This window comes from Podarcis cretensis, assembly GCF_951804945.1.
Source record: "Podarcis cretensis genome assembly, chromosome: 6".
NCBI lineage: Eukaryota > Metazoa > Chordata > Lepidosauria > Squamata > Lacertidae > Podarcis > Podarcis cretensis.
The window spans coordinates 92,105,555-92,133,455 of record NC_137175.1 but is presented as its reverse complement, the minus strand read 5'-3'; the positions used below and the strand labels follow the sequence as shown (position 1 = coordinate 92,133,455).

The 27,901-nt window shown below is 45.2% G+C and overlaps 1 protein-coding gene across 3 annotated transcripts in view; it reads right to left on the bottom strand.

Moving 5' to 3' along the window:
* PBX1 (PBX homeobox 1) overlaps window positions 1-27,901 on the bottom strand; it is a 233,994-nt gene that overhangs the window by 35,847 nt on the left and 170,246 nt on the right. For all 3 annotated transcript variants that reach the window (XM_079981596.1, XM_079981595.1, XM_079981597.1), the window contains exons 3-5: window positions 23,580-23,824; window positions 6,893-7,083; window positions 5,467-5,602 (exon numbers count right to left, since the gene is read on the bottom strand). In XM_079981596.1, the coding sequence (XP_079837722.1) occupies window positions 5,467-5,602; window positions 6,893-7,083; window positions 23,580-23,824 (572 nt within the window). The remainder of the gene's footprint in view (window positions 1-5,466; window positions 5,603-6,892; window positions 7,084-23,579; window positions 23,825-27,901) is intronic.

Sequence of the window (27,901 nt, the reverse complement as noted above, 5' to 3'; positions counted from 1 at the left end):
GAAGATGATTGTTGCTGTTTACTTTCTAAGGAGGCAGGGTAAAATAGATGTATTTCTCACTTGACAGAATTCACACGTGGCAATGCAAGAAAGCCCTGGGCAGGTTTTTGTTAAACATACAGATTTACATTTTGGCGTGGAATTGCACCCGAGGGCCTTTCCCCAAGCCTCCATGAGCTGGAGATCCTGTCTGCCAATCCTGTGTATCCTGCAACCTGCATAGGATCTTATTGTACAATCCATACGCTGCAAAAGGATAATCAGAGCCTATTGGTGTATATGTCTGTATGCCTGCAAATGAGACTCTGTATCTGTGAAATCTGGGACCAGGCTAGCAGGTAAAACCCCCTCAGGACAGGGCTTAGATAGCTTTTAAAAGGGAACAGACAAATTCCTGGAGAACAGTCTAGCTACGAAGGAAGCCTCCTTATTCAGAGGTTGTCTGCCTTTGGATACAAGATAATAGAGGCAAAAACCTTCATGCCATGCTTGCGAGCACCCAGAGCCATGTGAACTTGCTGCTGCTGGAAGCAGAAGGCGGAACTAAATCCATCTTGGTCTGACCCTTGTATGTCTGCACGTACATCTTCCCTGAAATGTGAGACCTGAATGCATAACGCTCTGGATTTTGAAATATCTGTGTGGATTCCACATATAGTCAGATGACAGCCTCATTTATTCTTTCTATAGCTGGCCAGCTTTTGCTTCTCACTTGGAACTGATGGCTTACAGATGAGAACTTCCATCGCTGTCCATCATAGCGGCTTCTCTTTTTTTACAGCTTGGCATTGCACAAGTGAGTAAGAACAAGAGTGGCAGGTTGGCTCCATTGCATTGCATTGCATTGCATTGCATTGCACTGCATAACACAACACAACACAACACAACACAACACAACACAACACAACACAACACTGGGCTCCCTGTGGTTGGTTGGTTTGTGTGTGTGTGTGTGTGTATGTGTGTGTGTGTGTTGTGGCCTTCTGGCCAAAAATGTTTCACCCACCCCACACTAGAAGGATAAGCTTAACCTTCTCAGTGCAGTTTCTGAAAGACCCTGACATGAACTTTTTTCAGTAATGCTATGTTTGCTTTCTGAGTTGAGCACCATTCTCTTCTGTCTGAAAGCAAGATACATAAAAGCTTCCATTCATGAATAAAGTTGGAAATAGTGAAGCTTTTTTGGCACATATTTAAGGGCATTGCTAACACTGGATCTTTTGAAATGAAGCGGGTGGCAAATCAGTTTAAAGTTTGAAATAGAATCAACGCATAAAAAGTTTCTTGCATACAGCTTATTTGGAGAGTCAAAAATCTGCCTGATAACATCTTTCCTGCTGTGGAAATGAACTTCTATAAAACAGGTGACATTGCTGCATCAGTGGGATGCTTTCCCTGAGATTTAGAAGGAAGATCATAATCTTCCACCAACTTCTGGGACGCTGCAGCATGAGATGCTTGAGGAACATGATTCCTGTGAATTCTGATATGAGTTGACCTGATCCATACCACCAGGATCAATGTGCAGATGAGGATGTAGCTATCCTTTAGATTTTGCACTTCTGAAAATTGTGTGATGCAGTTATTGGCTCAAAACAAGTATCAAAATAATTTCTTTTGGAGACAAAACATGTTCTTGAGAAGACAAGTTTGTATTTAAATACAAATTTAAGTGCACGTTTTCATGAGGATCTTTTTTTTTTTTAAAAAAAGTAATTCTCAGCTTAATGTGGAAATGGGACAAAGCTGGCTTATAACTAAACACATTCAAAAGTGACACAGACCTGAGAATTGGCTGATCCATCTATCCATCCTTAACTGAAGCCCCATCTCACATGAGCTTCTTGATATGGCTTTCAGTTGTGAAAGTTTAGTGAGGCCAGTGACCAGTGCTATTTTTCTAGGAAAAGAGGTGGAGAAACTCACCATGAACACCTCCCTTGTTCTCTTATAATGGCAACGGTGGCCACCTGAGAGGTGCCGGAACTGAGTTCTGGCAAGATCTGGTTGAAAAAAAGTATCTTTCACCAGGAATTTACAATACAGCTGGTGGACTACTGACTGGTTCCAATGGACAGCATGACTCCCCTGGCTTCAAAGTCTTATTAGAACTGTGAAAGTAAAACTGTAAAACTGGTTGCCACATAGTCCTGTAGATATTAACACAATATCTTTTCCAGAACAAAAGATGCTGTAGAAGTTTTATGAGTAAGCAAACAGACAAATAAATGGGAAATCCTATATTTTATGCATCAGTGGAAGTCATATGGGAGGAAGTATTGTATACTTGGACAACAATTGAGGTTTGACCAAAGCATTCTCAATACAGGGAAAGTGAGAAATGATAAATATCTGATAAATATAGTAATTGACAACTACTGCCCTTTGACTGGTATAGATGACATATCAGTTCCTTGGTGCTGAATAGCACTGGAATTTTTTTTTTTTTAAGTTTGCATTTGGGAGCATATCTGCCACTAAACAATGATAGAAAATGTCAGCATGCAGAACCTCTAAACCTCAAACCATATTGGACAGGTGGCAAGGGACAAGCTCACAATGTGATGCAATTTGTCAGTTCAAGAAATTAGCAAAGTCAAGGTTGCCATAATCTGAGAATACAAATTTAGAGTAACAGGAGATTCAAATTTGAAATATGAAAGAGAGTTCTCAAGATCACCCAACAATTCTACTAAAAGTTCAGAGTTGCTTCTGCATGCTGTGGCAGTTTCTACCTTAACAAGCCAAAAGAAAGCAGCAACTCCTCTAGTTGTGGAATCTAGCATCAGCTAGATGCTAGGGGGTGAACAATCCTCACAGAGAAACACAATAGGAGCATGTGTGTGTTCGTGTGTCCAAAATGTCATTAATTAGTTAATAAATAACTTGAAAGAGCAGTGAGGCATAAATGCTAATTAATTCAATTTAGTATCTGGTTAAGTTACTAAAACATAAATGAATCTAAATGTCAGAGACAGAATGTTGTGTAATAGTCTATATGAATTAGTCAAGAGCAACTCATACCTAAGTAAACTTTCGTTACTTAAAAAAAAATATTTAGCAGGTAAAAAACATGCAGATGTACAACCTGTCAGGAAGTTCTCCTGCACAAGTCTCATTCATTTTAAAGGGGCTAGTACAAGAGAACCCTGACAGCTGTCGTTACTTAAACATTTGCTAGCCCACATGAGAAAGAAACAAAAGACAGATAGAAAGGTTGAGTACACAAAACTTCTATCTGGTGAACACATCTGGATAAAAATGCACATTGCAAGATGCAAATGACAAGAGAAAAGAAGAGTAGTTTCTGCTGAGTCTATTGAAACACAATAATCTCTGCTCTGAGTCTACTGGAACACAATAATCTCATCAGTGATTTGGGTGATGGAAGAGCATACTTTTGAAGCTGGAGGTGAAACCAAGAAGGAGGAATTGTTAACACTTTCAATGACAAAAAGTTTGAATCAAAAATATGTGAACTGGAAAAATGGTCAACAAAAAAGTAACATGAAATTCAATAAAGACTGGTATGGCCTGACTTCCCAGTTGGAAGCAATCTTCAGAAGGTTGCTGCTGTCTCCAACTGCATATACTGGGAAACAGCTCTTAGGCATTGCTACCTTCTTAATTTTAGGTGGCTCCCTGGATCATGGAATGCCCATTGGCTGAATGGCAAAAGCCTTTACAAAAGCCACAGCATTATAAAAATTTGAGAGGCAATAGCATAAGGGGGCAAAATCAAATTTCTATATCATCCATAAAATTACAGAATCAAAGAATCCTAGAATGGTAGAGTTGAAAGGGACCCTGAGGGTCATCTGGTCCGACCCCCCCTGCAATGCAGAAATCTTAACTAAAGCACCCATAACAGATGGTCATCCAAACTCTGCTTAAAAACCTCAAATGAAGGAGTCCACTATCTTCCGAGGGACTCTGGTCTGCTGGTTTTGATTCTTCTAATCAGCCAGAGTGGTCTTGTAATCAACTGGGTACCTCCAGAAGGTAGGACCTGAACTAATGGCTTCAAGTTACAAGAAATGAGATTCTGACTAAACATCAGGAAGAACTTTCTGACAGTAAGAGGTGTTTGGCAGTGGAATAGACTCCCATGTGAGGTGGTTGTCTCTCCTTCCTTGGAGGTTTTTAAGCAGAGGTTGGGTGGTCATCTGTCATGGATACTTTAGCTGAGATTCCTGCATTGCAGGGGGTCAGACAAGATGACCCTCAGGATACGTTCCAACTCTACAATTCTATTATTCTATGCTTCAGCCTATGCAATAAATTCATGGTGTTCTTGGTGACACAAATCTGCTCAGCTTCAATCTGTTTCAGCAACTTCCTTATCAAGGAAGGCTTCACTGAGAGTTTGGGAAGGTTGCAAGGAGCAATAATTCCACCATTCATAGTCCCATCCTTGAGGGTAGCCAATAACTGGTGGCCAATAGCTGAGCTTTCCATTCTGGGAGCACCCAGCTCCTCTGTCACCTTAATAAGAAATCTCAAACCATGTGGGAACACATAAAATAGCACAAAGAAGAACATTAAGGAGGTGTTATGTTCAGTAGCAAATGGGAGAGTAATTACTATGTACACTGCTTGACAAGATGGAAATTATCCTGGAAACTCCCCCCTCCCCACCAGTCCATCCATGACAATATAGTCTTCACAAAAGTTTCCTAAATGTGGTGGTTTTCAAATGTTCTGCTTTCAGTGAATCCTTTCCACATGGCTTTGTTAGCCTTGGAAACCACTGTCAGCACTACAGATGAATCCTGGGCACATTCTAGGATGAGCTCTTAGTTCACATGCAGCTCTGGCCAAGAAGCCTCATTGTTGACCCAGGTGATGAGGGTACTATCCAAGCAGACATCCAACAAGTTGTCTTTCACGATCTTTTCCCCGATTTTCTCACTGAGCAACTCCAGTTAAACGTCGCGAGGTTGCCCAGAATAGTTGCCCATGATTTTAGTGCAAGCAACACAGGCTGTGCTCTTCTTTGGATTAAAATAATCAGGGGCCTAAAAACAATCCTGAATACCCAATTGCCGTATACAATCATTGCACACAATTCAGCAGAATCATAGAACAATCCCCTGTAATGCCTGCAAATCTTTTGCCCAACATGGGGCTCAAATCCAAGACCCTGAGATTAAGAGTCCCATGCTCTACCCTCTGAGCCATGAGTTTTAAGAGTCGTTTCCCCCCCAAATACAATCCCTTCCCTAGACAACTTCTACATTTCTTGCTTAGCAGATTTCTCCTTTCTTATGTCCTCAGAATTCTATTGCTCCCCAGTCCCTCATCCCCCTCTTTGCTCATTCTTCATTCCCGATGGTACTCTTTTTCTATGCAGACACTTCTTTTGGTGCGGGCTCTTTCCACCTCTCCCAGATTACATAAATGGATGGATAACTAGACAGACAAGATGGGTGCTCTCAGCACAGAACAGGCACCTGGGTTTCTTACCTGTGAGACTGTGATGCCACATTTCTTGGCTAGCTCCTCTTTGGCTTCCTCACTGGGGTATGGGTTGCTGAGGTGGGAATAGAAATACTCATTGAGGATTTCTGTAGCCTGCTTGTTGAAATTTCTTCTTTTCCGCCTGGTCAAAAAGAAACGGATGCTCAGTACTCAATGACCTAAAAGCAATGTATTTAAGGAAGAGCCTACAGTCACCAGGAACACATCAGTCCTTACACCCTGCTATGCAAATCGTAAATGGTCAAACTAGATGTTCCATACAGATTGGTGTATTTCTCCCCCCTTCCTAAAGTGACAGCAGCCTTGGGAGGATGCAAATCTGACTGGCAAAGTAGCGAATCATTTAACCCTTTCCTCATGTGACAGTTTTCTAATGAAAATTACCTTCCATCAACTGCTCTTCACAAACGTGGAAGGTGATTTTGACCCACCCAAGAGATGGGCTAAGTGCCATCACCCCAACTGCTGTGCTGTCACTCCCTATGTCCACCCCCAAAGATTCTTTAATAAAAAAATAAAATGTGAAAAACTTGCATTTGTGTGTAACGTTTAGCTCTGTGCCAAATTAGATATTAGGAGAGATCTCTGGATCTTTTGCAGGAGTTTGGAGCACGTTGTCGGTTACACTGCAAACATCACTCACTGCCTTTTACGCAGAGCACCTTCCATCGACCCACTTCCAAGTGGCCTTTATAATTCCAGTTTATTGGAAAACAGGCAGTAAAGCAAGTTGGAAGAATTTCACGTGACACTGGCCACATACTTGAAAGATGGGCAAACTATGGGAAACTAGCTTGTGCTCTGCTCTGTAAGGGGGTGGGGGGCAAACAAGTAGAAAAATCAGCATAATAGTGAGAGCCCTGGCCAATAACTTTTCTCCCCGGTGTGCTAATTTTCTACCTGCAGAGAACTTTTGCATGGGAGAGCATTCAAAGAGGGCATCTCCTCCCTATAGTCTGAACTTGTACAGCCCATGTTATTTTTATTTTGCTTTTCAATTCTAGCTTTGACAATTGAATTTGTTATACATTTAGTTTGATCTCAGTTTGTACAGAAATAACCCTGTAGCTCATCTATCTTCTTCCCCAGCAAGCTTAAGCAACTATTTCCTTTAAATGGTTCAATAGTAGCTTTCGTTTGTTTATTTTTTTTTTGGGGGGGGGAGGTAGAACAGCCTTGAAAATCTACCTTGAAGGAACAGGTAGAACAGTCTGCAAAAGTTACTGATCCACAAAAAAATGTTTACTAGCTCATGCTCCCACATATGTGAGTCATTTGTGGCCCCAACATACTGGAAGAAGATGAAGAAAGGAGAAGAGGAACAGTCTCTCTTCCAATTTACAAGTCTTCCTCCCTAGTCACACAGAAGTGATTCAGTGAGTGCTTCTTGATATGCCTGGGGTAAACTCACCGTGCATCAAGAAATCGGGAGCGCAGGATCATGACAGCTTCACATGTGCTCTGTTTGAGTTGCATCTGGATGGAACTGAACTTGCGATGGATGATGCTGACCATCCGCTCTATCTCCTTGGGTGAGATGGGCCGGGTCCTGCTCTGCTCTCGCAGCAGATTCATCACGTGAGTGGTGAACTCGTTGCATGCCTGGGACAACAAGAGAAAGAGCGAGAAGATCCCTTAGGACCGGAGGAGTCACTGCATGCTGTGCAAGAGGCAGCTGCAGCACGGATGTAGGAATCCTGCCCCTTTATTCCTTCAAAGGTTGTCTGGTTTCCTGCCCCATGGTCTTGAACATCTGCTGAGCAACTCTACACAATGTCTCATTTAGAGAAACCACCAATGAAAATAAGATGCAGGTAGGAATATGTATCCAAATACACATCTTGCTTTTCATAAGATGTGCACTCAGATCCTTATTTAGGTGTGCAGCTAAATTCAATCGTTTCCTACTTCTTTGCTTTCAAGTGGATGCATAGTTCGATGTGCATAAAGATTCTTCAACCTCCAATGAGCTTCTGTAGAAGTTTCTGTATCCAGCCACCATTTTTTTGCCTCCATTACTTCCACAAGAATTTGTGTGTACTGATAATCTCTCCCTTAAAGGTAAAGGGACCCCTGACAGTTAAGTCCAGTTGTGTCCGACTCTGGGGTTGCGGCGCTCATCTCGCTTTACTTGGCAGAGGAAGCCAGCGTACAGCTTCCGGGTCATGTGGCCAGCATGACTAAGCTGCTTCGGGCAAACCAGAGCAGCGCATGGAAACACCATTTACCTTCCTGCCGGAGTGGTACCCATTTATCTACTCGCACCTTGACATGCTTTCGAACTGCTAGGTTGGCAGAAGCAGGGACCGAGCAATGGGAGCTCACCCCGTTGGGGGAATTCGAACCGGCGACCTTCTGATTGGCAAGTCCTAGGCTCTGTGGTTTAATCCCTTAGTAGAAAGTAATTGGATATAACCCAGTAGCAGTCTTTGGGCTTTAAAATTTCAGTGGTAATCTGTGGAAGGCCAAAATTCGCCATCCCCGCCTCTCACCTTCCACTCTTTGTCACTGTTGCGATGCCCCCTGAGGCGCTCTCTTGGCTCGGTGCCCAATGCAAGAGAACCAGTCACACTCCCCTAAATCCGCCTCTTTATAAGCAGGCATATGGTGATTATGGAGCCATTTCACGCAGGTCAGAAATTGAACCTTTCGGATTACTGTGACACCTCTATCTAATACCCTTATGGAATAAAAGATCCAACACGAGTTTATGACAGGACATGAGCAAATGCAAAAGAGCATGAGCATGTGCATGCGCACATGGACAGATGAAGGCGCAAATTTGTGACTAGGGGGAGAAATTCAATTTGGTTCACATTTTATTGTGAACCTACCTAATTTGCACTTACCAATACAGAACTATCCTTCAAAATTTGCACTTCTACCAATTTGGGTGTGGAGTTCTCCAGCCAGACAATGTATACAAAACATATTGTCAGGGAACTGCCATCGGAAGGACAGGTGGTGAGAAGGCTTCAGGAGAATAGGAGAGCCTCTTCTTCAGCAGAAGAGGGAACCAGTAGGGGGAGTGCGAGAGCTCCAAAGGAAAGGGAGTCGGAGGGGAGGCTCTGGGATACTTCCAGTGGGAACAGCGAGGAGGTATCAGAACAGCCCTTAAGAACTCCCACCCCCCGCCGGAAACTGTCACGCAGGGAATCCAGGAGGCGCATGTCTGTGAAACAGCTTTTATGTTGGAAACGCTTCCGCAAACGCCCACTGTCAGATTCTACCAGCGACTGAGGGAGCCATGCTCAAGGGCTCCTCTCAAGGCAGGGTTTCACTACACTGAGTGAGCTCTGAGGGATCGAGTTTCAACGCACAAGCAGCTCATTATCCCACCACAGCAATCTGACAGTCCCTGAAAGCAGCTTGTGCAAAGAGAGGCATCATGAGCAACCCAGCCGGAGCCGGAGATGGGGGAGCAGCTGCAGCCGGTCCTAGCCTGGAAGAAAGGTACAGGATGTTGGAGGTACAGTTAGCTCTGCAAACGGCGAGGTTGGAGGAGAGGAGGGCTCATGATGCAGAAAAGGGGAAAGCCGCCCAGCTCTCGAGGAAAGTGCCAGGACTGGTGCAGAAGTTTGGGGGTGATCCCAGGAATTATCAAGCCTTCAGGACTGAGATGCAATATGCCCTCAATCTGCAGTTTGATGATTTTCCTGATGAGGATTCGAGGGTTGCTTTTGTGATTGGGCATCTCGAAGGCCCGGCCAGAGATTGGGTGAGACCACTAATGGCAGCCAATAATGAAGCCCTAAGGGACACAAGGAAGTTTTTTCGCGCCATGGATCTGATGTTTTCCAGCGAGATTGAGCAGGGAGTGGCGCGCAGGCAGTTAATGGCGTGTAAACAAGGGAACCGATCTGTCCGTGAGTACTGGACTGAGTTCACCATGTTGATCCATAAATTAGGATGGGATTTGTCAGCGGAACCGATACAAATGCTGTTCGAAGAAGGACTATCTTCGGCAGTGAAAGACGAACTTTCCCGGGGGCCCAGGGCGGAGTCTATGGACCTTCTGACTAAATCAGCGCTGGCCATAGGCTCACGCCAGGAGGCCAGAGCCTTGGAGAAGCGGGAAGGGAAAGGGGAGCGTTGGAGGGATTTCCGCATTCCAGAGATGCCAGAGCAGCCTTCTCTGCCAGCAGAGCCGATGGAAATCGGAACAGCGCGCGCGCGCGCAATTTCAAACCCCAGTGAAGGGCGGAAGAAGGAGGGAAAAGGCGCCAAGAAATGTTTTCTCTGCCAACAGCCAGGTCATTTTGCCAGAGTTTGTCCGCAAAGAAAGGAATGGCAAGGAATGGCGGGAGCTGTTGGGGAGGAGGGAGAAGGAGCTAAGGAGCAAGTAAAAGCCAACGCCTGGCTGCCACCGACGGGGCACAGCAGCCAGGCCAAGGAACAGTAAATGTGCCCACGCCAGAACCCCCAAGACCAGCTCTTGTAATAGAGGTATTGCTGGAGCTGGCAAACGGACACCCACTAAAAGTGAAGGCGTTACTAGACTCAGGCAGCTCCTGCAACTTTATGAGTAAGGAGTTTGCAGCCGCCCATCAGATACAAACCATTCCTTTAAAAAATCCCCTGCAGGTGACCACGATTGATGGGAGGGCGCTGTTGGGGGGAGAAGTAGACCAGCAAACTGTCCCCATGACAATGAGGGTGGCAAGACACACAGAACGGATAGCGTTTAATATAGCCACGTTGGGAGGAGCGCCCATCATTTTGGGGATGAGCTGGCTAGCGCTGCATGATCCGCTTGTGGGATGGCACCAGAGAGTGGTTTCCTTTGGGTCAGCACATTGTATGGGACACTGCACAGAAAGAGGGGGCCAAGTGGGGACTCAGGCCACGTTAGCAAAGATAGAAGCAATGGAACAAGGTAGGGTACCACGACAATATGCAGATTTTGCCGACGTCTTCAGCGAAAGGGAAGCAGATAAACTACCCCCGCACAGACCCTTTGACTGCCAAATCAACTTACTTCCAGGGGCGCAATTGCCAGTGGGCAAGGTGTATGCAATGTCTGACAGAGAAATGCAGGAGCTAAGGGAGTTTATTGACAAAAACCTCAAGCGTGGGTTCATCAGGGAGTCACGAGCGGTGGGGGGTAGTCCAGTGTTCTTTGTAGACAAAAAAAACTCGGACAAACCGAGATTAATTGTGGATTTCAGGGCCCTAAACGCAGTGTCCGAACCCGTGAGCTTCCCTATGCCCAGAATCGATGACATTCTGACCCGGGTGAGAAAAGGGAAGATTTTTACCAAGCTGGACCTGAGGGGGGCGTATAACCTGATACGTATGAGAAAGGGAGATGAGTGGAAAACCACTATGTTCACCCCCTTGGGGGCATTTGAGTACTGCGTTATGCCCTTCGGCCTCCAGGCGGGTTCCGCAGTATTTCAATCATTCATGAATCACGTACTAGGACCATTGCTGTACAAGAACTGCGCTGCGTTCTTGGACGATGTACTGGTGTACTCGGAGGATGAAGAGCAGCATGTGCGAGATGTGCGAGAAGTACTGAGCAAACTGCAAGAAAACCAGCTGTGGGTGAAACTGGAGAAGTGTCAGTTCCACACCAGGGAGGTGGAATTCCTTGGGTACCGGTTGTCGGACAAGGGGCTGGCCATGGATCCTAGCAAGGTGCAAGCGGTGCTGGAATGGAGGCCACCGAAAACTAAGAAAGATGTGCAGAGGTTTTTGGGGTTCGGAAACTTCTATCGGAAGTTCATCAAGAACTTCGCCCATTTAACAGCCCCCATCACGGATTGTCTCAGCAGTAAGAAGAAATTTGTCTGGACGGAAGAAGCGCAGCGAGCTTTCGAAAGTTTAAAGAAGGCGTTTGCTTCGGAAGAACAACTCTTACACGTGGATCTGCAGCAGCCGATGAGGGTGGAAACCGACGCGTCTGACAGAGCGGTGGGGGCCGTGCTTCTGCAGCCAGGAGCGAATACGTCGGAATGGAGGCCGTGTGCCTTCTTCTCGAGGAAATTGAACAAGTCTGAGAGGAATTATACAGTGTACGACAGAGAATTACTCGCTGTCCACGAAGCGTTCAAGAGATGGAGACACCTGTTGATTGGAGCGCAACACAAGGTTCAAGTGCGGACAGACCACAAAAATCTAGAATACTGGAGGACAGCCCGAGTGTTGAACCAGAGACAAGTAAGATGGGCGCAAGAGTTCTCCAAGTTCAATTTTGAGATTCGCTACGTGCCAGGGGCTGAGAATGTCAGGGCGGACGCTCTCTCCAGAAAACCTGAGTACTTGGAGGGGGAAGGAGGGGCGGAAGAAAGACATATCATCTCAGAGGACCACTGGGTTTGTGGGGCGGCATTGGTGGGGCAAAGAGAACTGGTAGAGGGTATTGAAAACGATGAATATGCCCAAGAGAAACTTAGGGAACTCAGGGAGACAGGTGAGAACGCAGGGGGGTTTGAGGAAAAGAACGGAAAACTATATTACAAAGGGGCGCTCTACATACCAGGTGGGGAACTAAGGGGGCGGGTGCTTAAGCAGTTGCATGACAGCCCCACGGCGGGGCACTTCGGGCAGCACAAAACCATGTGGTTGGTTACCAGGGAGTTTTGGTGGCCCAAGGTGCGGGAGGACGTGCGGGAGTATGTCAGGGGATGCGACAGGTGCCAAAGAGCAAAGGGAGAGAGGTTGGCGCCAGCGGGGTTATTGGAACCCTTACCCACCCCAGAAAGGCCATGGGAGATGGTATCCATAGACTTCATGACCGATCTACCGAGATCCAAAGGGAAAACCGCGGTCATGGTGGTGGTAGATCTACTAACTAAGATGTGCCACTTTATAGCTTGTTCACATGCAGTGACAGCGGAAGAAACCGCAAGGTTGTTTGTGGAGCACATTTTTAGGTTGCATGGCGCCCCCTTGAGGGTTTTGAGCGACAGAGGAAAACAATTTACTTCTAGGTTCTGGAGGAAACTAATGAGCATGTTGCATGTGGAGGTAAGTTTTTCCACCGCCAGACACCCAGAAACAAATGGGCAAGCAGAAAGGGCAAACGGGGTTTTGCAACAATATCTGAGGTGTTATGTAAAGGACAGAGAAACGGATTGGGTGGACTGGTTACCTCTGGCAGAATTTGCCTACAACAACGCGGAGAACGTGTCCACAGGGATGAGTCCCTTTCTAGCCAATTATGGGTGTCATCCTCGGGCGTTTCCAGGAGAGGGCGGGGGAAGGTGGAGTGTACCTGCAGCGGAAAATTTTGTTGAAGAGATGGAAGCGATCCACCGTCAGCTCCAACTCAACTTAGAGAAAGCCAAAGAAGAATATAAGAAGCAAGCTGACAGAAATAGGAGGGAAGGCGAAACCATAAGGGTGGGTAACCGGGTGTGGCTATCCACCCAAGGACTGCCGTTCAAGGGAGGGTGTAAGAAATTGAGACCCAAACGGTTGGGACCCTTTGAGGTCATACAGCAGGTGAACCCAGTAGCATTCAAACTCCGATTGCCCAGTCACATGAAATTGCATCCAGTATTTCACAGGTCATTACTGTCGCCATACAGAGAGGGGTGTGAGTGGGGGGAACATGAGAGGGAGGTCACCCGGACACCCATCATAGAAGAGAGAGAACGCAACATGGATGTGGCAGGGATCATTGATTCCAGGTGGAAGGGGAATCAGGTGGAATACTTGGTAGAATGGGAGGGGGAGGAAGAGTCAGAAAACGCATGGGTACCGGCAGAGGAAGTCAAAGACGAGATTTTAATAGAAACGTTTCATCGGCGTTTCCCAAGTAAACCACAACCAGTGGCAAGGTTTAGGAGGGAACACTTCGGGACTACAGATGAGGAAGGGGAATTTGAAGGGTTCCCAGAGTCGGAAGTGGAGGTGGAAACAGATTCCGACGAAGAAGAGGAAGAGGGGGAAAGAGGCGGTAGGCCGTGGTTAGAAGTGTTTGATTCCTCGGAGGATGAGGGGAGTTCCTTCCAGGGATTTCCGTCCTCGCCGCCAGTAAGAAAAGAGGCGGGAGGGGGTGAAGGGGGCCCTGGGGGGGAGGTGGATGTCAGGGAACTGCCATCGGAAGGACAGGTGGTGAGAAGGCTTCAGGAGAATAGGAGAGCCTCTTCTTCAGCAGAAGAGGGAACCAGTAGGGGGAGTGCGAGAGCTCCAAAGGAAAGGGAGTCGGAGGGGAGGCTCTGGGATACTTCCAGTGGGAACAGCGAGGAGGTATCAGAACAGCCCTTAAGAACTCCCACCCCCCGCCGGAAACTGTCACGCAGGGAATCCAGGAGGCGCATGTCTGTGAAACAGCTTTTATGTTGGAAACGCTTCCGCAAACGCCCACTGTCAGATTCTACCAGCGACTGAGGGAGCCATGCTCAAGGGCTCCTCTCAAGGCAGGGTTTCACTACACTGAGTGAGCTCTGAGGGATCGAGTTTCAACGCACAAGCAGCTCATTATCCCACCACACATATATATTAAGGAAAAGTGTGCATAAATGCATATATTAGTGAAAATAATATGAAAATGCATTGTATTACTAAAAGCTGCTTGCAACAATGTGTATATTAAATAGAAAATGTCCACATTAGGAAAAATGCAAACTAAAACGCTGATGGATTTTCATGCTTTAAAAAAAAATAATCTCAAATTTATGCAGAAATGAGAAGAACCGAATTTAAGATTGGACAAATGAAAAACTCAATTTGACAGGTTCATCTATTCTTATTTGTGACAGAGCTGAGCCAATGGTCTTATTTATTTAGTTTGCATTTATTTAAAAATGTACACCCCTACCTTAAAAAAAAATGAACTAAAAGCCTCAGGCAGCTTTTTTCCTGTGCATGAATGATCATTTCCCCAAATACGCAATCGAAATATACATCCAGAACTCAGTGTAAGTATCAACTACAGAGCCACAGATGTGTGAGAGAGTCTATTTGCAGACAGGAAAAGAAATCGTCTAGGGTAGGCAAAGTGTTTTTGTTACTTAATGAGATGCTCTCAGAGATGAGATGAGCCTTTGCTCTGTTGATATGGCTATAAGAAGTACTGCCCATGTGATTCTGGAATGGACCTGCCATTAGAAGACATAAAATACACTATTTGAACACATGATCAGACATTTTTCTGCTGTCTGTTGCACTGCATAAAACCAATCCAGTTCCAAACTAACATTCCACCTCCAGTTCATACGAGTTCAGTTTCAGTCAGGCTAACAAACTCTCTGGCTAGCTAATATTCTTCAATAACACAGGGAATCAACATTACCGGGGGGGGGGGGGGGGGAAATCCACACATAAGATATCAAAAGCAGAAATATATATGGGACACCGTACATCATGGAAGCATTAATAGGCCACAGATAGTGCTTGAAAGAAACTGGCTTTATTTTGCTGATGGAGAGTTGGGGCAGGGCCTCCAGAATAATAATAATAAATAATAATAAATTTTATTTATATCCCGCCCTCCCCAGCCGAAGCTGGGCTCAGGGCGGCTAACAACAATCAAAATAATCCAACGATTCTAAAAACATTTCATTATAAAAATTAATTAAAATCAAATTGATGGCAACCATTAAGCAAAATTCTGTGCAGATTGCCAGAGGAGGGGGGTCAGGCTGCGCCCTGACCAAAGGCCTGGTGGAACAGCTCTGTCTTGCAGGCCCTGCGGAAAGACGTCAAGTCCCGCAGGGCCCTAGTCTCTTCTTTCCTCCTCCTCCTCATCTATGTCGTCATCGTCATCATCATCATCGTCGTCGTCTTCATCATCATTGTCATCCTCTGTCAGCTTTACTTTTTTCTCTGGAACTTTAGCCAATGTCACACCTGCAGGCCTTTTTGCTGTGTTGTGTAGTACCTTATCATCATCTTCATCTTCAGAAGATTCTGGTTTTTTCTTCTAAAGCTACGAGATGTTGACCACTGACATAAACTGGTCCTGAGTCACTTTTCAACCTCAGAATTACTGGTGGTGTGATTTCAAAGCCACCTAATGAAACCGTAGGCTGCGCTGACATCTTCAAGGATGCCAGAGTGACAGTAATCTGCTTGCCTTCGTAGTCCAATACTTCTGCTTCAACAACATGCAACTCATCTTTAGCACCAGCTCCTAAGCTAACTGTTCTCAAAGACAGTTGGTGATCATTTTCTTCATCATTCACCTTGAAAGAACAATGGTGAATGCTGTGAAGATTACACCCTATGGAAGTGACAATCGTATATCAAGACCGGGTGGGGGAAGAGGCACACACAGTGGGATCCTCTCCCTTGGGACAGCGGGAAAGATTCCTGTGAGCTGAGCATCAGGGAGAACAAGTTATGCTAGAACCCTTCTCCCTACCACGCTAGTTTGAAGGGAATTGTTTTGTGCAGAGGAGTGGGATCCCTGTCTGAAGTCTAAAGTGGTCCAAGCTCAGAAACAGGTTGAAAACCTCAGTGAGAACTAGGCCAAAGACTGAGGGTGGAAATGAACAGCACAAAAGCTACAGAGTGGGTGGGTGTTGAATTGAAAAAAATCAGTTCACATTTAAAGGCAAGCCTATCTAATTTGGGGATGCGGATGGCGGAGGGATGCTGGTGGCACTGTGGTCTAAACCACTAAGCCTAGGGCTTGCTGATCGGAAGGTCGGCGGTTTGAATCCCGGCGACGGGGTGAGCTCCCATTGCTCGGTCCCAGCTCCTGCCAACCTAGCAGTTCAAAAGCATGTCAAGGTGCAAGTAGATAAATAGGTACCGCTCCGGCGGGAAGGTAAACGACATTTCCGTGCGCTGCTCTGGTTTCATGCTGGCCACATGACTCGGAAAAACTGTTGGCTCTCTCGGCCAGTAAAGCGAGATGAGTGCCGCAACCCCAGAGTCGTTCGTGACTGGACTTAACTGTCAGGGGTCCCTTTACCTTTACCTATCTAATTTGTATATTTTGAAACACAGCCATCCTTCAAAATCCACACTGAATTTTGCAGTGCAGTTCTCCAGCCAGGTAATAAGCACAAAAGTGTGTATGCATACGTACACACAAATGCATAAAATAATAATTGTACATATAAAAATGGGGCAAGCCAGCCAGAGGGGTGAAGTACAAATAGTATTATTAATGTTGTTGTTGTTGTTGTTGTTGTTAACATGTGAAAAAAATGCAAATACCGAGGTTAAGTGTCCATATGAATACCTACTCTATGGATAGACATCTGCCTTGGATGCTTTAGTTGAGATTCCTATATTGCAGGGGGGCGGACTAGATGACCACAGGGGTCCCTTCCAATTTCCAACTCTACGATTCTGCAGTACTATGGATATACTCATCTTGGCTGTGACTCAGCCTGGAAGATCTTCTCGGTGCCTTACGGGCCTTTTTCCACCTGGACTGGGAAGGCAGGGCCGTGACGGACTCCAACTACAAAAGCTGAGACTGTAGAAGAGGGCCTGGGTCATGGAGCCTCAACTTCCACAGCTACCTTGGAAGGACTGGCAGCAACAGCAGCCATGTTCCATGCCAATGACAATGTTCTCTTATCTTGATAATTCTGCTCTTTTATATGTGTGCTTTATATTTGACTTACTTTAATAATGTTTTCTTTTTAAATGTTCAAGATAGTATTTTCGTTTCCTGCTCATTATGTTGCTTTGAATGTATACTTTATACGTGACTTAATTCAGTTGTTTAATTCTGGACGGTTTTATTTGATGTTTTAACGTAGGTTGTAAACCACTTCCAGATTTTTCCCTTAAAAATATAAAGTGGTATAGAAATGAAATGATGATGGTGATAATAACAACAACATATTAATGAAAACAACACATAAAATGCACTTTTTAAGAGGAAATCGATTTGTAAAAAGGGCATACTGGGCAAAATTGCATACAGGCAGGTGCATATCAGGAGAAAATCACATTAAAATGTTGATTAATTTTCATGAAGACTTAACAAAAATCAAAACAGGTGTGGAGAACTGAACTTCAGATTGAGAAAAAATAAAAACTGTGAGAAACTGAAATTGGCAGATTCACCCTTCCCTCTCAATAGTAATGAGGTTCTCAGAATGTGCCAGGGTTGTGAGAAAACAGCTAATATATAATCCCAGATGGATTATTTATATAATGAAAGGATCTCATGAGTTCACATACAGAGAAAACTTCCTATTGTGTCTCTCCACAGATCACTGGGCTTGCCTCCTCTCAATCATTGACTCATGCAGAGATGCAACAGGCAATCTTCCAGGCAGGATTCTGGTAACCGTGCTGTGCTTCGGGACTGGGTGTGATTGTATCACTCAGTCACTCCCAGTGCAGAGATACAGTGGGATTACCTCCCTTCTGCCTGGGAAAATGCCTGTTGAATCTCTGCATGAGTCGCTTATTTTGGGCATTCCTCCTGACTGGAACAGGCACTTGTCCACTGAATCTATCTACAAATCCCCTTCAGATCAGGACATGTTCCCATATCATCAACTCATGCAGAAACACAGATCAGGGCCCCTTGACGAGTATGCAATTCTTACACAATCAACAAACAAATCTGTAAATAAAAGTTTTAATACGTCCGTCAGTGAGCAAAAAGTGTGATTTGTATCTTCTGGCTACAGGGTAAGCTCAGTGAACGTATTTGTGTCAAAACTGGAAAATAGATAGGCTGGGCCAGAGCATTTCTTTGTGATGTGCATAGGGTATTTATTTATTTATCTCCCAGTACGTTTCTGAGCATAATTCAAAGTGTTGGTGCTGACCTTTAGAGCCCTAAACGGCCTCGGTCCTGTATACTGAAGGAGCGTCTCCACCCCCATCGTTCAGCCCGGACACTGAGATCCAGCGCCGAGGGCCTTCTGGCGGTTGACTCATTGCGAGAAGTGAGGTTGCAGGGAACCAGACAGAGGGCCTTCTCGGTAGTGGCACCCACCCTGTGGAACACCCTCCCTTCAGATGTGAAGGAAATAAGCAGCTATCCTATCTTTAAAAGACATCTGAAGGCAGCCCTGTTTAGGGAAGTTTTTAATATTTAATGCTGTATTGTTTTTAACACTTGGAAGCCACCCAGAGTGGCTGGGGAAACTCAGCCAGATGGGCGGGGTATAAATAATAAATAATAAAATTATTATTATTATTATTATTATTATTATTATTATTATTATTATTATTTCTGCAGGAAACCTTTTACATGGACCAGAATTCAAAAAAATGTCACCTATGATTCCTATCGCTGTACTCAGTTTCATGTATAGTGAGTCATAGATCAGGGATCCTTGAAGAAGCAGGCCAAAGAAAATACAGTGGTGCCTCGCAAGACGAAATTAATCCGTTCCGTGAGGCTCTTCGTATAGCAGTTTTTTTTGTCTTGCGAAGCAAGCCCATTGACAGCTTAGCGGATTAGCGCTATTAGCGGTTTAGCGGCTTTTAGCGATCAGCTGTTAAGCGGCTTATCAGCGGATCAGCTGATAAGCGGCTTAGCGGCTTAGGAAAAGGGGGGGGGGAAGGGAAAAAACCCGCAGGAACTCGCAAGCCATTTTCGTCTTGCGAAGCAAGCCCATAGGGAAATTCGTTTTGCGAAGCGCCTCCAAAACGGAAAACCCTTTCGTCTAGCGGGTTTTCCGTCTTGCGAGGCGTTCGTCTTGCGGGGCACCACTGTAATTGTTCTGCCACCCTGGTAGCCATGGGCACTGGGGGTGATGCAGTCCAATAGGTTCAGGGATGCACCTTCCAGGGCAGGAGCTGGAGCTGACAGGTGGCACCCAGCAAACAGTGGTGGCTTATGAGACAGCAAATGGGAGGAGGAGAGCTCCCACCCCCATTAGCACCTCCATTGCCCCCGACAAACATGCACGGATGGGTTTGCTGCTGAGCAGCTTTGCCTATTTATTGCTTGACAATCCCACTGGTCACCTCTGCTAGAAACGGAATCTCTGACAATTACTAACACCAGCCCAAACTTTGGCAGCCGGTGATAAGAGCGGGTGAGTTATCACAGGTTTGGGGATGACACGAATCAACTCATTGCAAATACAAAACATGACACTTACTTTCAGCAAATTTTTTCGCTTGTGTGTTAACAAGGATAATAATTAGAGCCAAAGCAGCAGGGTTGTAGAGCACATCAGGATCCCTGACATGAAAGGGCAAACAGGTAATAACTGAAATTAGACGTGCCAAAGGCATCTTGCTGCCAGAAGCTCCTACACCCAGTTTCTGGAGGGCTCTGTTCTTGATGACTGACCACAATGTTAATTTGACAGAGGATTCTTAATGTCAGTTTCTTCGCCGGCCGTATCAAGGAGTCTTCCTTTCCCTCAGCCAGGCGGGGATATGCTACGAGGAGGCAAGTGATGCAAACATATATCGCCTTAAGGTAAAGACTAACGGATGGGCAGTACAGTGGTGCCCCGCAAGACGAACGCCTCGCAAGACGGAAAACCCACTAGACGAAAGGGTTTTCTGTTTTGGAGGCGCTTCGCAAAACGAATTTCCCTATGGGCTTGCTTCGCAAGACGAAAATGTCTTGCGAGTTCCTGCAGGGTTTTTTCCCTTTCCCCCCCCTTTTCCTAAGCCCTGAGCCGCTTATCAGCTGATCCACTGACAAGCCGCTTATCAGCTAATCCGCTAAAAGCTGCTAAACCGCTAATAGCGCTAATCCGCTAAGCTGTCAATGGGCTTGCTTCGCAAGACGAAAAAACCGCTATATGAAGAGCCTCACGGAACGGATTAATTTCGTCTTGCGAGGCACCACTGTAAAGAGATTCTTATTCCCCAAGTCCTACAAAGGCTCCAGGCAGATTGGCTCCTTGCACAAGCCAACCTATCTGAACTGCTCTCCCCCTGCATTTCTAGGGCTGTGAGACTGAAGGAGAGAGCTCGCCACACCTGGGAGAGCATGGTTTTCCATTCAGTTGCTGGTCGGGCACCCCCACAGCCAGGCTCACACAATATGAGGGCTCTATCAGGAGTAGGCAGCCTAAGGCCCATGGGCCAGAAGTGTCTCACGGGGGTCATTTAACTGGCCCCCGAGCTGCCCCCGAACTGAGCCGCCCATGTGGCGAGTCCCTGCGTGCTGCACTAAACTGGTGCAGCGTGGTGCAGGGACTCGCTTCTGTGGTGCCGGAAATCATGTCTGCACATGCTCAGATGCCGGAAATCGCAGCCGTGTGCACGATCTGGCCCACAGAGGGATCTCAGCTGGAGTGAAGTGGTCCAGGCAAGGAAAACCTTGCCAACCCCTGGGCTCTATGGAGCAGCATAGTAGGGGTAACAAGACCCCCCAGCTGGGTGAGGGTGTCTGCCAGGGTAAGTCCTGTCGAGAGACAAAGGTAAGATTACTGCTGATCTATTTTATTTACATTCCTGCCCTTTGTTAGAAAGGAAACTGGGTGCCATCCTGGGTATAGTTGGAATAGGACCGAAGTTTACTCACCACTCTTTCTTGTGAGAAAGAGGCAAACCATGGAGCTGATTTACAGAGAAAGCTAGTTTCCATATATTTATTTCTTCCTCACTATCGCTAGGGGAATGAGAAGCGTTTCTTGTCCCTATTGCTCCCAAATGAAGTTCTCTTCCCAAATTTGCCAAGCCCAGAGGCCAAACCTGGGAAGATTTTAAAGCACCTGAAGTGGACCCAAAATGGCACAGCCTCTTCCTACCAGGGAAGAATGGGTGAGGGAAGATCTCCCTCTACATCAGGAACAAGGGTGGAAGAAATAGTGACGTCTGGATCTGATGCCCTGGTGAACACTGCTGCCTGAGGCAGTCACCTCTCCTTGCATCATGGGTGAGCTGGCCCTGGTGTGTTGGGAGAGTGCTAGGGGAAGATTGCTCTAGTGCTCCAGCTGGCAAGATGAAATGCTTGTGCAAATGGAATGTTCATCATAGCACAACACTGAATTCCACCCTCAGAGGGCATTTTTAGTGAATATCCTGTAATTTCCAGAAAAAGGAGGGAAATCTAAAAGAAACCCACTCTCAATAGAGGAGGGAGTTTTTTCTGTCTAGTCAATTCATTAGCATTTTAAAAATATAAAGTGACAACAGTGGCTTTGGGGCATATCTTTGGTGCAGTGAATAGGTCTTGTAAATGCTACAGTTCATCTTGGGAATCCTTTAAAAAATCAGCTGAGATGAAACCAGCTTGAAGGTGATCTTTGCAAGAGAAAATTCAGGAATGTTGCCCCTGTTCAGTGTCTTATGCACAAAAGAATTTATGGAAATCCCTTGCGCACATGGATTTCTGTGATATGGAGAGTAGTGCATTGAATATCCTTGTCTGTAAAAAACCCACTAGATCAGGTTGTGTTGTACTAGAATCACTGCACAACTTTTCTAGCTTCTAAATACAGAAATGTCTTATTTAGTACTTTAAACCTTTAAATCAATCTTTCAGGAACTATGAGTTTGTCACCTATACATATTAGACAAAACTGCAAAGGGAATGTTCAGGTACTATTCAGATATTACAGTATTTTGATAACATGCTTCTCTGAGATCTGGAGGTTAAGGGAGCAGGGAAGATTTCATGCTGATCCTGCCCCTCCCAGCTGCAGTTCAGGATTTAACAGTTCTGTACATCATCACAATGTATTAAGATTAATTCACCATAGGCTGCAAGGAGTTCACATGTTGGAGTAAGAAGTTCCACAAAAATTTCCTAGAGGTTCATTGTAGAAAAGAATTGTGTATATTACTCTGACGGCCACATCTATACCATACATTTAGAGTACATTCATAGCATTTTCATGGCTTCCCCCAAAGAATCATGGGAACTGTAGTTTACCACTCACAGAGCTACAATTCCCAGCATGCTTTACAAACAACAATTCCCAGCATTCTTTGGGGAAAGTCATGTGCTTTAAATGCATTGAGTGGATATGGCCTCTGTCATATGTTAAGTAGGCTGCATCAGCAAAAGTCTAGTGTCCTGATCAACGGAAGTCATAGTCGCACTCTATTCTGCCTTGGTCAGACCACACCTGGAATATTGTGTCCAATTCTGGGCGCCACAATTTAAGAAGGATGTTGACAAGCTGGAATGTGTGCAGAGGAGGAGGGCAACTAGGATGATCAAGGGTCTGTAAGCCAAGCCTTATGAAGACCAGTTGAGGGAGTTGGGTATGTTTAGCCTGGGAAAGAAGAGACTGAAAGGAAATCATAGAATCGTAGAGTTGGAAGGGACCTAAGGGTCATCTAGTCCAATTCTCTGCATTGCTGGAATCTCATATGAAGCATCCTTAGAGGTTTTTAAGCAGAGATTGGACGTCCATCTGTCTTGGACGCTTTAGTTGAGATTCCGGCAGGAACTCAGTAATGTTAATGGGATGTGAACTCTCTAAACATTATTTGCATATACAGCTTGTCTTAAGAATCCTTCACCATCAAATCCAATATCAGAGTAGTCCTGTGAGATGATGTGTTATCATGATTAGCTGCAAAGCTTTCCCTGGGCTGCATCATTTTAGGATCTGGTTGAGGAGTCAGCCTGTAGGAATGCTCTCCACAAACAAATCCCACTGCATGTTGAAAACCAGCGTTTCCGGAAAAAGGATTCAGCTAAGTCCTTGGAGAGGAAGGGCAGGATAGAAATTTGATAAATAAAAAAAATTAACAAACAAGTCCTCCCCAAAATGTTATTTTTCTATATTAAGCTTTGTTTATAGAGAGCATCCCAATTTGGATCTATGAAACCAGGGGTCAGCAAACTTTTTCAGCAGTCCACTGTCCCTCAGACCTTTTGGGGGGCCGTACTATATTTTGAAAAAAATAATAATGAATGAATTCCTATGGCCCACAAATAACCCAGAGATTCATTTTAAATAAAAGGACACATTCTACTCATGTAAAAACACGCTTATTCCTGGACCATCTGCGGGCTGGATTTAGAAGGCGATTGGGCTGGATCCGGCCCCCCAGGTCTTAGTTTGCCTCCCCATGTATGAAACTCTTCCACCTGCATCATGAAGTGGTACTGTTCTAAAAATGGCTTTGCTGCTTTATTCTTCTGAGTGCATAAATTCCGAGGACAAGGATAAGGTGGAATTCGAACCCAGATCCAGCACCTTATCTATAGGACCATGGATTTTTGTGTGTGCAGTCCAACATTATATGTTGGCTTTTACTGTGGTATGGGAAACTGCCACGCACAAGATTAGTACCTGCTCATATTTCTCCAACTCGGTGTGGTAGATCTGTCGAATTTGAGATAGTTTTGCTCTGTAGTCCGAATGCTCCACAGAATTGTCCGAGCCGGCACCCCCAGATGCTGCGGCTGCGGCAGCCGCAGCGGCTGAACCCCCTCCTTTTTCAGGGCCTGCTACCCCTTCTGCTAAAAGCATGTTGTCCAGTCGCATTAGCTGTGGGTCTGTTGGTTCCTCCTCCTGAGCCCCTCGAATACTCAACACTGTGAGAAAGCACAAAAGTGAAATGCATAGATTAAAACACGGAATGATAGCAACCGCTTCCTAAGTATCTAGGAGTAGGCTCCAATGAAGATATAAACCTCTACAGTCCTATAAAGGACCCGCCCTTTCCTGTGTGGACCCTTCTGAGTATCGTCATCATCAGAGATCCTTCTCTGTGTATCCCCAGCTTTGACCGAAAAGTGGGTGGCGACAGTAGAAAGGGCTTTTTCGATGGTGGCACCCCCAGCTTTGGAGTTTTCTCCTCAGGGAGATTCACCTGGCACTGAGCTGATGTCATTCAGCACCAAGTAAAGAACTTTTGTTAAATTTTCTCCCCATCTCTTTTAGCCTTCAGACACTTGCTGAAGACTTTTTGTTGTTTCCGGTTGTTTTTAGTATTTATTTTACTCTTCCGATTTGCTGCCCACTTTTAAATTACTGCTGGTTTCTAAAGTGTTTCTTCTCATTGTTGTTTTTCTCATATATCAATGTTTTTTTTATTGCACTATATACTTTTTTAAATGATGTAGACTGTTGCTTTGTCTGCCTTAACAATATTTATGTATTTTATTGTTTTCTGCTGTTGTTTCTCATAAATTGTTATAAAAGGCTGAAGATCAGGGTACCAAATAATTTTAATAAAATATCTTCCTTTATGAATATGGCTTAATATTTAGGCACAAAATGATAAATTATATTATTTTGCCCTTCTCTGGTGCAGGGAAACCATCTGAAAGTGGTCAGCAACTGAAAGTGTCTAGACAAAGCCGGGCCATCTGAAGGAGGCCAATAGTTCTGTCTACTGACCAAACCAAACGACCAACCAACCAACCAAACAAACAAACATAATATTGTCTTTAAAAGGCATTTACTTTAAAATGAAACTCTTTACTACACTTTAGAATAGTTTTTGGGAAAAGGAAGCTATTTTGGGGAGGGTGCAAAAAGACCTACAAGGGGTAAAACAATTTACAGGGTGGCAGCTCCCCTCACAGTGACCCACAGGTAGACATGCCTGAACTACAGATAAACTGCAAGATTCGGTCAGCAACCATCACTTTGGCGCAAGCAAAACCGTCTACAATTGGCACAACAAGAGTTAAGCTACAGCCAGTGCATTCAAATAGTAAATAAGTAAAATGCCATGCCCTTGTGTGTGCGGCTGGCCAGACCCTGTAGGCTGTTGCCAATTCCGGTCACATATGCAGCTTTTGCAGGTCAGCCACATGAGGCTGTGACAGGGAAGGTGGATGTGAGGCCAATTCGAGGGGACACTTAGTTATTGGGGGCATCATGTTCTTCACATGATAAGACCAGACAAGAAGACTGTTTACACATGCTCTGCATTTATGGCAAAGAAGGCTCAGTGCTGTATTTTCAAAGCAGGAAGCCCAGTTATAAAATAATCATGGAGCAGTAGTTTATGTTCAGATTTCCAAGAGTTGCACAAATGTATGGTGATCAAGGTGAGAACAGTCAGTAACTAGATCTGAATCAGCACAGCTCTGCATTCTCTCTCTCTCTCTCTCTCTCTCTCTCTCTCTCTCTCTGCTAGTGCCCACAAGTGCAGACTGTCACACTGTTGTACGGCTCTCTCACACGTTTGTTTAGATGCTGGAACTGCACCACCATAAAAGTGCACTTTCACAACCCACTGGTAAATGGTAATAGCTAATGTGCTTTTTAAATTTAAAAAAGGCAGACTTTTCGAAATACGAAAAGCGATGGCAATCTACAGCAGAAGGTGCAGAACAGCAACTACCGGTACTTACTTGACAACAACGTCACGTTACCTCCGCATAACTTTTGTGAAAAATCAGGACAATTGCTTGATACACACTCTGCCTTGAAGTGGCATCTTTGTTTTTGTAAAACAGCAACCCACTCTCTTCTCTGCATCTGATACAACTTCAGACAGCCGGAGGTGCAGGCAGCGAAGTGCTGCGGAGTGAATTATGAAAACCATTCCCAATATTTTGCAATCTGCTTCTCGTTGGTTGTTCAGTTTTGGAAGAGTGTCATGCATTCTGCCCATCCCTAACATATCTGACCATTGAATGGTTGTATTCTACTGTCACAAAAACAGAAAATTAGCACTAAGCAGAATTTTGACCTCTGATCAATACAGTCAATTGAGATTGTGGGTAGGTTTTTTGGTTTTTTTTACAGTTTCTGTTTCAAACACCTTTCTTTCATACCTCTCCAAGGAGACATAAAAGATAAACACAAAGGAACTGTAGCTGGTAAATTAATTGAATTAAAGTTGTGTCAAGTCCCCTGCAGCCGGGTCCTAGTATCACTCTGAGGTCCAGCTCTGAGGGCCTTCTGGCGGTTTCCTCCTCCCTGCGAGAAGTGAGGTCACAGGGAATCAGGCATTCTTGGTAGTGGCGCCTGCCATGTGGAACACCCTCCCATCACATGTCAAGGAAATAAACAACTATCTGACTTTTAGAAGACATCTGAAGGCAGCCCTGTATCGGGGAATTTTTAATGTCTAACGTTTTAATTTTTGTGTGCTGTAAGCTGCCCAGACTGGCTGGGGAAACACAGCCAGATGGGCGGGATACAAATAATAAAATTATCATCATCATCATCATAAGCAGCAGCATCTCTGAGGAGGAAGTAGAATCAGATGACTTGTAGTCACCTCTCTGATGGGACACCCTCGCCATTCTACTTCCATCTCAGCCTGAAGATGCAGCTCTTTTGTCATGCTCAGATTTTGGGGGTGACTCCCATGTAGCTACCCCTGTTCCATGGCTGTGCTGGAGCATGCGACTGCAGAATAAGCTATGAGCTCTTGAAGGGTTGTAGGCAGCTCTCCCAAGAGGATGGAGCCACCAGAAGACAAGGCCTTACCAGTCTTCTTAAGCCTTCAGATGACCCTGGTCATTTGTTGAGATAACATCTTCCAAAGCTCAGCTGGCAGCCCCAGCTAGGAGATGTGCAGGGTCTGGCCTGAAGAGGCTCTGGGAATTGCAACCACCTCCCCAGCAGAGCAGGATAAACAGTAACTGAGTTTCACTGCTTTATCAGAGCAATTTTATACTTGGTGGCGGTGTGTTGCTGTGCTGTCAGAATGCCAACTTTGTATGCTATACCATCAGAAAACACACACACAATACCTTCAGCCAAAGACCAACTATCGGAGACACTGTTGGTGACGACACCCACATTCTTTCTTCTCCCCCAAATAAGCCTTGTTTCAGCTTGGCTGCTTTCAGCAGAATGCCCCTGAGAATGACCCGATGTCATCATGACGTAGAATAATTCCCAGGGACATTCTTGGGCAAGTGGAAAGACGGCTGTCCCCATTGGCCACTACATCAATGCTGTTTCATAAAACTGCTTGAAGCTGCGGTAAGCCTTTCTTTTTTTCAATGTAAGAAAGAAGGCAAAGGAAAGAAAGATCTCTGGCCACATCGAATTTAAAGGTAAGCACCAGCACTCTGAAAATTATTAGACTTTGCCCATTTCTTGAGTGCTGTTGAATACCCACCACCTATGTGGTGGATGGGGAATGGTCCAGCAAAATTCTGCGTGTGGGGGGGGGGAGATTTTCATCTCAGCCGGATCTCTCATTTATCGTCAACAGAGGTTCTATGAGCCAAATGAAAATGCACAGCTGATTCCAGCTTCGAGTCAGATGCTCATTTGGTTAAAGTAAGAGCAAACACTTATTGATTAAAAAATAAAATAAAATTATCAGCGTTTGCCAATTCCTCAAAGATTAATCCTCTCCTTGGGGAGGGGGCATTGAACTGGTGCAAAATTGTTAAAAAGACACAACAGAAATTTTCAGCACAAAAGTAGTTCAGGCTGGTCCAGTACAACTTCAGCTCACAGGGGTTACAAGAAGCTAACAGCTGGTGTATAGGAAGGAAAGAGCAATGCACAGCAGAGGCACAAAGACCAAGCCAGCCGCCAAGGTAGAGCAGTAGCAGCAGTGGCCCACATGCCAGTCTTTCAAGGCTAAGCACTCTGGTTTAAACCTCAATACCCCTGGCTCACTGATCACTCTCAGAAAAGCAATGGAGACAACTTATTTCAGTGCAGCACTTTCACAATCATGAGAT